This window comes from Hibiscus syriacus, unplaced genomic scaffold (assembly GCF_006381635.1).
Source record: "Hibiscus syriacus cultivar Baekdansim isolate YM2019G1 unplaced genomic scaffold, ASM638163v2 tig00111008_pilon, whole genome shotgun sequence".
Lineage (NCBI taxonomy): Eukaryota > Viridiplantae > Streptophyta > Magnoliopsida > Malvales > Malvaceae > Hibiscus > Hibiscus syriacus.
The window spans coordinates 1,697,310-1,707,632 of record NW_024062951.1 but is presented as its reverse complement, the minus strand read 5'-3'; the positions used below and the strand labels follow the sequence as shown (position 1 = coordinate 1,707,632).

At 33.3% G+C, this 10,323-nt stretch overlaps 1 protein-coding gene across 1 annotated transcript; it reads left to right on the top strand.

Moving 5' to 3' along the window:
• Positions 1-282: 282 nt before the first annotated feature.
• On the top strand, positions 283-2,919 carry LOC120149658. The gene is made up of 7 exons (XM_039162386.1): positions 283-700; positions 816-901; positions 1,696-1,774; positions 1,853-1,912; positions 2,132-2,253; positions 2,395-2,466; positions 2,662-2,919. The coding sequence occupies exons 1-7, from the start codon at positions 353-355 to the stop codon at positions 2,762-2,764; spliced, it is 870 nt and encodes a 289-aa protein (XP_039018317.1). The 5' UTR covers positions 283-352; the 3' UTR covers positions 2,765-2,919.
• Positions 2,920-10,323: the final 7,404 nt, after the last annotated feature.

The following is a 10,323-nucleotide window of genomic DNA, read 5'->3' as shown; positions in this document are numbered from 1 at the left end:
ATATGTATGATAATGTTCAAAACATTAAATATTTAAAAGTGTAACGAAAAAAACGTTAGATATCTATTTTAACAAAAACATATTTAAATACTTTAAATTAATTATATATATAATTTTAGCATTTATTTTTATATCAAATTTTAATTAAAAAAATTAACCAAACTTTTAACTTGATTAGCAAAAGAAAAACAAATTTCACCGAACCCAACCCAATCCGATAATCAAAGGGCTTTGGTTCGAAGCAGAAAAAGATAAGATCATATTCGCTGGGTTTTGACCCTGTGGAGACACCATCGAAGGAAAGCTACAGAGCAAAATCTGTACATTAAACAGAGACAAAACTAAAAGGAAAATGCTTACGCTAAACCCCGGAGCCTCTCTTATTCAATCCTTCAACAGTGTTCTCCCTGAATTTCCTTTCCATTTCAAAGCTCTCCTGCCATTTTCAGCCGTTAAATTCGTCGTAAGGAGCCATTATGCTTCACCCAAGGCTTCGTTTTTGGTGGTTAAAGCTAAAAGAAGCCAAGATATAAGTTCCCAGAGTTTCGATATAGAGATAGAAGACGAAGATGATGAAGAATACGAGGCACGGAGTAGTGGATTAAGAGGGAGAGAAGAGGAGAAGAATTATGATAAAGACCCTGAATTTGCTGAGATTCTTGGGAGTTGTCTTGATGACCCAGAAAAAGCTCGGTCAAAAGTGAGTGAAAACTGGAGTCAACTTGTTAACTGTTTTGCTGATATTTATGGGTTTTAAGCATATTCGTGAATTTTTTTAGAGTAATTTACTTTGTGGAGATAATTTATCATTTCAGATGGAAGACAGATTGAGGAAGAAAAGGAACAAAATTTTGCACACAAAGACTGGTTCTGGGACACCCATGAAAGTAACTTTCAACAAGGAGTTCATAAGTAGATTGATTTTGCTTAATTTTAAATTGAAATATATTCAACTTTAGATTGCCTTGACTAATATTCATTTACTCTCTGTTGATTTTCGTATTCGGATTTGTCTGAATCTTTGCTGTAGTTTCTGCAAATTTCTTGAAATGAATTGTGGATCGTTTGAGTATTAGAAGAATAAGTACTTTTTCAATAGACTTTTGATTGCTTTGACTTAGTATTCATTCACACTTTTATCATCGAATCCAGATTTGTCTTAATATTTCTATAGTTTATCTACATTTGTTGAGCTGATTTTGGGGTTCGGACTCTGTTACAGCATTAGCAGATCATTTTAGCTATAAGGAGAATAATTACTTTTCAAATGTATTGGATTTTATCTGAATTGGGAGGTTTGGGAAAGTTATGAAAATGTTTGTGCTACCTCTATAGTTCTATGGTTTATTAAATTAAGCTGTGGAGACCTTTACGAGACAAAGTTTGTTAGAACGGACCAAGAGATATCGAAAAGGCCTTGCCAGATAAACATTTTTCCAATCACACCATGATTGTGGAATTTAGCTTTGTTGTAGCTGATCATGAATTACTAAATGGGTTGAAAGTTCTTGAACCACCTTTTCCTCCTTTGCCACTCCTGGACTTATTTTCATTGTAATTGCCTTTTCATTTCCTATCACTCAAGTAGTCCATGTTTCCTCACTCCTAATGTGTTCTAGTATTTCTTTCATGGTTGATCGAAATTGTCAGAATTTCTGTTTTGTTTATCAGTTCTTTATTTGTCCACACTGGCAGGTTTGATTTCTCAAACTCGTACATTTGGTTTGAATTCTACAATGCTCCATTGGAAAAAGATATCTCCTTAATTTGTGATGTAAGTGATTTCCTTGAATCTTAATGGTACTATCTTTATCAAAAGATTCAATGGCGCAAATAATCTAGTTGTTTGCAGACAATTCGTTCATGGCACATCATTGGGCGGCTTGGTGGTTGCAATTCCATGAATATGCAAGTAATTTTCTTTTTCTGTTTTAAATGAAGATACATTAATTTTAAATGTCGGAAATGAGTTTATATTAATTAGATGGTCTTTTTTTGCTATATTTTGGATTACTCTTCCTAGATACTCAAAAGTCCCTAATGAATATATGTTCTTTGATTCGGATTGAGCTTGCCATATCCAGTACCTCAAAGAGAAAAAAAATTGTTTTTTTGGTTGTATTGTCCGCAGTTATCGCAATCTCCTTTAGAGAAAAAACCAAGTTATGATCCTATTCAAGGAGCAAATGTGAATCCGACTACATTTTACAACATTGGGGATCTTGAGGTTCAAGACAACTTGGCAAGAATATGGTATAGGTTTTGGTTTTAAATTTTTTGTTTTCTTTCCTGCTGCTTCTTATGTAGAGTTTGTGCAATACTAATCTTTCATTTGTTTTGAGTTCATGGAATGGATATTTTTCATGATTTCTGCTTGTGAATCTGATAAAACAGGGTGGATATCGGGACCAGTGAACCATTGATTCTGGATGTTTTGATAAACGCTTTCACACAAATAAGCTCCGAGTAAGTTTCCGAATAAGTATTTCTCTGAGACTACTTTCAGAACTTGTATGAATCCTGGTCATTTGATATTAGTTCCCTGAATGCTTTGACTTCACCTTTGATCACAGTGCCTTTAGTTCTGTTTTTTCCTTGGCTCTCATTTGTGATCCAACAACACATGCCGACTCTGACCGGTTTAATTTTTTCATTGGACAGCTACGTCGGGATTAAGCAATTGGTTTTTGGTGGATCTGAACTGGAGACCTGGAAGGAGAACTTGACAAGTGAAGAGGCAGGCTATAGTGTTCACAAAATTTAGCATCAAACCATTTTTGGCTCATTATAAACGGCTGAAGGGTCCGAAGATAGTATCGACCAAGTCCGAGATTTTGTATCATGACAGGGTGCAATCCTTCTAGCACCTCCTTTGTACTGGTAGCTAAGACTGTTTTTGTGCAGATAAAATAACTTAACTACATGCTGATAGTTGCATAGATTCAAGTCCAACTCTCAGAAGTTTGAACAATGAAAGCGTAAACTTAAACCATCTCATTTCCTATCAAAGATCTTAACATACGGACGGTAGTAATTATCTGCACCCTGAAAACACCAAACAAGCAGTGCCTATTTAATCACCAGATTAATTTAATCCATCAAGAGAAAACATCTCACGGCGAACCGTTGACGATAAACTACATGTAAGAAATTGAAACAAAAAATGATTTGTATGACATTGATGAATTCAATATAGTATATGTGCCAACCGGGCAATCAACTCTAATATAATAGACTGAATAAGATAAATAATGACTAAATCCTAACTTTATCTAAATTTTTAATAAACTAAATAAATAATAAATATAACCCTTAATCATCTAAAGTACATAATTAAGAGCCCTAAGTTGAATCTAATCATCACTCAGTGTTAATAGAAGAGCCTATGAAGTTTGAACGATGCTCTGGAGTCGTGCTTGCTCCCCCCTGTGATCTTTTCGGTTCGACCTGGTGGCCAGAATGGCCAATTTCATTGGCATCGCGCCTTCGGGCGAAAGGACCATTGTATTTGTTTGCACTTTATTTTGACGCTTGATATGGTCGATAGTCGACTTGCCTTTGGAACTTAGTTACAAGTATTTGAATCCTTAAGTAGTCTATTCATATCATGCTTTATTTTTTTCTTCTTAAAAAAACATACTTTATTTAAGTAATATAAGTATATAAATTTTAATAATTAATAACTATATTCCCATTTATGTTATTTTCTCATAATTTAGTTTACATGGTTACATACAAAAAAGTTTAATAAATTAACAAATTATATGATAAAAATTTAAATACTTTTAAATATTTATATTACTTTTAGAGCAGATGTATTTACCTAACGTAAAAAATTAAAATATTATACATTTAATATCATTAAATGAGTGTAAATTGATGATAAATATAAATTTTAATCTCAACCATCAATTTACATTTACTCGATGACCCTAAATTAGGATAATTTTTTTTACTTTTACAATGTCTGAATTCTAAGTATTTATGTTCTAATTAATTTTATAATTACATACAATTGTATATGTCTAAAATTATCTTTTTCTTTTTACAAAGAATGAGTAGTGGAAAGGATAAGTCTACAAAGCATGTCACACACTGCAACATACCATTAAAGCGACGTACAACAACATACCACAAGTAAAATAGTCCTTATTATGTAAATATTAAAAAGTATAAGTATTTATTTAAAATTAATCATTTATTAAAATTTAATTATATTTTTTTATTAAAAATACTAATTAATTTAAGTAATTTAATTTGTTTAAAATTAATATTTTTAAGTTATATAAGTTAGAGCCAGCCTTCAGTATCAGTCACTGCCGAAGACCACCTTTACTCGTCGGAAAATCAACTGTGTTGAGTTAATCGATCTACGGAATCGGCCAAGAGGGGGGTGAATTGGCAATTAAAAATTTCGTGGAAGCTTTTGCAGAAAATTTAAAGTAATTGCACAGCGATTTACAGTGGTTCGACTTTCTCAAACAAAGTCTACGTCCACTACCTTAGCTATCCACACTAAGGATTTTCCAAAAAATTCACTAATTTGTTCTTTCTTTTGAGGCCAAAGAGATAACCTTACAAAATCCCTCAAGAGTATACCCCAACTCTTGAGAACACTCTTTTTCCCAAAGAGAAGATTACAAATTTGCAAACTTACAAGAAAACCTCACAAGGTAATATGTTTGCACAATTCTAGAACAAAGAAAAGAACACTCAAGGATAAATACAATTGAGTACAAAAGTGTTCTTGAAAGCAAATGAATATTGGATGAAAAATAGGCTTGAAATACTCAAACTTGAGGTTTGATGCTTTCTCTTTGATTCTCTCTTGATTCTAGTTGATTGATGTTTCTTGTTGTTGATCAATGGCTCCAGAACTTGTTTAAATACCCCTTGAATCAATTCTGAATGTTGGTGATAATTAGTGGGGATAATAGAGCCGTTTAAGTGTGAAAACAATTAATTTTTCTAGGTGGAGCGTCTCATGCATCGATGCATGATCAAGTATGCATCGGTGCATTCGTGTAAAATTCAAATATTTTGACCGTTGGAACACTTGATGCATCGGTGCACCAAGTGTGCATCGATGCATGAAATGCATTCGATGTTTGAAAAATAGCCTGATGCATCGATGCATGGATTGTGCATCGATGCATCAAATGCATTCGATGTTTTGAAAATATTCAGAGTGCATCGATGCATGGAGAGTGCATCGGTGCATGGAATGCATTCGATGTTCAATTAATTCATCGATGCATCGATGCATGGACTGATGCATCGGTGCATGCCTTTGAATAATTGATTTAAGGCTTGTTTTTGGTTCAAAATACTTTGTGAAAATTGTTTCAAAAATAGTTTAAGTACAAATCACAATTTTACACATTTAGTAAGGATTAAAATTGATCTTGAAAAACTTGGAGTAATAATTTGATATTCGGTTAATTGAATCGAATTTGTAAAATCATTTGTGAAATCTTGAAATTCATTTAACTTAATTTGTTATATCGAAATATCAAAAATGTTTTCAACAATCTCCCCCTTTTTGATATAACAAAATATTTGAATAATTTTAAGATTTGTTTAAGAAATTATTTTTGAAATCGATTTTGAAAAACTTACTCCCCCTTACTATAGCACATCTATAGCACATCTTAAATTTTCTCCCCCTTTTTGTTAAATCAAAAAGACTCTATATAAACGTTTTAAACAAGAATTTTGAAAAACATTAGCCAATTGATTTATTAATAATAAGCTGCTAAGATCACAATCAAAAGAGAGATTAGCCATTAGTTTTCATAAACAATATTCATAATAAAATGTGAAATGGCATAATTGGTCATATATCTAATGATGCAAAATGAATAAAATTCAAACCAAATATATTAAAATTAAGTTCAAACATTCAAGCATCCAAACATCCAAACAAACATAAACATTCAAATCAAAAAGTTTAACAATCCAAGTTCTTAAAGTTTAAAACCAAATATCATCAAATAACGTTTAATCATCCATAGCGGAATCGGGAGGAGGAGGAGGATAATGAGCTCTAACTTCAAGAGTAAGAGCATCCATACGATCACGCATCTCCCTCTGAAACTCAGTAATCGTAGACTCCATGGAAGCAAAACGCAGATCAAACGACTCTAGAAAAGATTGGAAATAAGGTGGCGTTTGATCATCTTGCCGAGCTGGTACTTCCTCGTCAATATCTCTCATAAGCCTTTGAAGCTCTGGATCATTATCAGCGTCAGGAGCTGGAGGAGGAGGAGGAGCACGAGAAGAACTAGGAGCAGCTCGTGAAGAACTAGCTCCCGGGGTTTGCTTACCGGGTCGAAAAGACCATAGTCCGGTGTTCTCATCCAATTTCCAATCCGATTTCTTTAAGGATGTGATATTGATTGGGTTTTGGAGCGGAATAGGATTGTCAAGGGAGACATCTAGGCTGAGTTTGATAAACAAATTGCTTAGTAGACAACCATAAGGTAGGGTTTCTACATGCTTTGAGGGAATGATGTTTATGATATCGACAAGCGCGCTAAAGACAATATGTGGAAAATTGATTTTCTTTTTGTTCTTTATACAGTGCATCCACCATAAGTCTGTAGTACGTAGTGTGGAGTACCGACCTGCGGATGGTCTAAACCACCAAGAGATCATTAAGTGAAGAAATCGATCGTGGTGAGACCTAAAGGTACTGACACTAGCATTAGGAAGATATGGATATTCCACATCTTCCTTCTTATTAAATAAACCCTCGTCATCTAAACCAAAATGAGATGCAATGGATTCAGAAGTAATAGTGATATATTGTCCTAAAAGATAGGATCTAATCGCTATAGTACCGCACTGAGTTGTGTTCTGAATACAAACCGCATTGGAATAAAAGATGCGGACAAGTTGGTGAAAGACGATGGGTTGAAGAGAAAATAGTTTATCAAACTTCCATCGGCGAAGAATTGAGAGGTATTCAAATTCAAGTTTTATCATAGCTTGTAGAGAAGGAATACGCTTTTCCCTAATACGATAGGATTGGAAGGAGTTCATGTACCTAGAGTACAATTCATCCCTACGGTTTTCAGGCATGTTAAAACAAGTACTAATGAGGGATGAAGGAATATTGGATGGATTTTGAGGTCTAGGAGTGGGAGGACAGTTTTGGTGAGACCGACTCGAGGATGATCTAGGGCGTTTGGGATTAGACATGGTTAGGGAAATCGGAAAAGAAATATCACCTGCAATTTAAAAACACATGTATGCACAAAATTCAATCCCAAAACTCAAATGAGTCCTCAATAATTCAAGGTTCTCTAACATAATCCTAATGGGCAAAGTTTTGAAAACTATTTAAAATTAATATCATAATACGCATAGTTTTCATGAAAACAACATAATTGAATCAATCATTTTTGAAATAATAATAATAATTTTTTTTTTGAATTCGAAATTTCCAAATAATTTTGAAAAATTATGCGTTTTTGATGAAATTCGTTGTAGAAACTAGTTTAGAATCATCATATAGCCAATGCCCAATAATTATTTCAAACTAGAACTAATCTAAACTAGTCCTAAGTTCAAAAATTTAATGAAATAGAGTTTTTGTGAAAATACCTTGAAAAATTCGGATTGAGGGGAATGAGGAGATGTTTTGCGCGATTTAATGAGTGTAGCAGGTTTGTAGGATGAAAAACTTGAAGAATCCGATGTTTTCCCGAAGATTTTGAGCAAAAATAGAGATTTGAGGTGAGAGGGGGACGAACGGCCGAGAGTTTGTGTTTTAGGTTTTGAGAAAAATGAAGAAGATGAAGATTTTAAACCTAAAACCCGACGGATGCATCGGTGCATGGTCTTATGCATCGATGCATATTCAAGGATGCATCGATGCATTGTTAAAAGCATCGGTGCATGAAGCGCAAAAATGTCAAAAATCCATTTTAAACACTTAAAATGCTAAATAATTTGGCTCTAATGGTAATGGCAACTCATATATATCAAAAATTAATTATGTTCAATCAATCAAATTAATCTTCAAACTTTATTTGAACATAAAATTAATTTTTATTAAGAATCATAAACTCCCCCTAACTAATAGCAAGAATACAATCAAAATTATTATTATAAGCATTTTTCAGTATTTATTAAAAGTGCTAAATTATTTTAAACACTAAGTGAAGATAGGTCAGTTAAACCTAATTCTCTTCTAAGTGTCCAAAATCTTTCTTTATCTAAGGGTTTTGTAAAAATATCCGCTAATTGGTGCAAAGTATCAACAAATTCTAGAACTACATCTTCCTTAGTGACATGGTCTCTAATGAAGTGATGTCTTATTTCAATGTGTTTAGTTCTAGAGTGTTGGATGGGATTTTTAGTGAGACAAATAGCACTAGTATTGTCACACTTGATAGGAATAGTACCTACTTCAATTCCATAATCAAAAAGTTGTTGTTTCATCCATAAAACTTGTGCACAACAACTACCAGCTGAAATGTATTCGGCTTCAGTGGTAGATAATGCAACACAATTTTGTTTCTTTGAAAACCAAGAAATCAGCATATTTCCAAGGAATTGGCAAGTACCGGAGGTGCTTTTCCTATCTAATTTGCATCCTCCATAATCCGCATCAGAAAAAGCATGCAAGCTAAAACTAGAGTCTCTAGGATACCAAAGTCCTAAACTAGGAGTGTCCTTAAGGTATCTAAAGATTCTCTTAACAGCTAGTAAATGTGATTCCTTAGGACATGATTGAAATCTAGCACATAAGCAAACACTAAACATAATGTCCGGTCTACTTGCAGTTAGATAAAGAAAAGAGCCAATCATTGACCTATATAATTTAACATCTACACATTTACCTCCTTCATCTAAATCAAGCTTTGTTAAAGAGCTCATTGGAGTGTTATGAGGTTTCCCATTTTCCAGTCCAAACTTCTTGAGCATATCTTTGACGTACTTAGCTTGATTAATGAAGATGCCATCTTTTCTTTGCTTGATTTGGAGTCCCAAGAAAAATGAGAGCTCCCCCATCATGCTCATCTCAAACTCACTTTGCATTAGCTTAGAAAATCCTTGGCAAAGAACATCATTAGTAGAACCAAATATTATATCATCAACATAAATTTGAAATACTAATAAATCTTTACCTTTTCTCTTTAAAAACAATATAGTGTCAACCTTTCCTTTTAAAAAACCTTTTTCAATTAAAAAATTTGACAATCTTTCATACCAAGCTCTAGGAGCTTGTTTTAAACCATAAAGAGCTTTTGTCAATTTTAAAACATGATCCGGAAAATTTGAATCTTCAAAACCTGGAGGTTGTTCCACGTACACTTCTTCTTTTATAAAACCATTTAAAAATGCACTTTTAACATCCATTTGATATAATTTAAATTCATTGAAACATGCAAATGCCAATAACATTCTAATTGCTTCCATCCTAGCTACGGGAGCGTATGTTTCATCATAGTCTATGCCTTCTTCTTGAGTATAGCCTTGAGCAACAAGTCTAGCCTTGTTCCTCACTATATTACCACTTTCATCAAGTTTATTTCTAAAAACCCATCTAGTACCTACAGTAGATTTATTACTAGGCCTTTCAACTAATGTCCATACTTTACTTCTCTCAAATTGATTTAATTCTTCTTGCATAGCCATAATCCAATGTTCATCTTTTAATGCTTCTTTGATGTTCTTAGGCTCTATGCATGAAATAAATGCAACATAATTACAGATATTTCTAAGAGAAGATCGAGTAGTTACCCCTTTTGATGGATCACCTATAATTTCACCATCCTTGACATAGTTGTACTCTCTTGGAAAAGATACTTCCCTTTCTTCAATGGTTGGATTCTCGAGGGGATCATGAGTTTCCTCATCTTTTGTTTCTTCCTTTGATGATGATTCTCCAACGTCATGTCTAACGTCATTTGCTTGTACAATACCTACATCATCATTAACAGAAGAATCCTTCCTTGGAAGGGGATTATCATCGAAAACAACATGTATAGACTCTTCTACAACTAAAGTTCTTTTATTAAATACACGATAAGCTTTAGAATTTAAGGAATAACCCAGAAAAATTCCTTCATCACTTTTAGCATCAAATTTGCCAAGATTTTCTTTACCGTTGTTTAAAACAAAACATTTACATCCAAAAGGATGAAAATAGCTAATGTTAGGCTTTTTATTTTTAAGAATTTCATATGGAGTTTTCTTTAAAATTGGCCTAATCATTACTCGATTTACAACATAACAAGCGGTAATTGTGGCTTCCCCCAAAAATATTTTGGCAAATTATTTTCACAAAGCATGGTTCTAGCCATTTCTTCT

Coding starts and splice junctions, on each gene's coding strand:
- LOC120149658 (XM_039162386.1), top strand. CDS start 353: ATGCTTACGCTAAACCCCGGAGCCTCTCTTATTCAATCCTTCAACAGT. Junction 701..815: donor CAGAAAAAGCTCGGTCAAAA/GTGAGTGAAAAC, acceptor TTATCATTTCAG/ATGGAAGACAGATTGAGGAA. Junction 902..1,695: donor ATGAAAGTAACTTTCAACAA/GGAGTTCATAAG, acceptor CCACACTGGCAG/GTTTGATTTCTCAAACTCGT.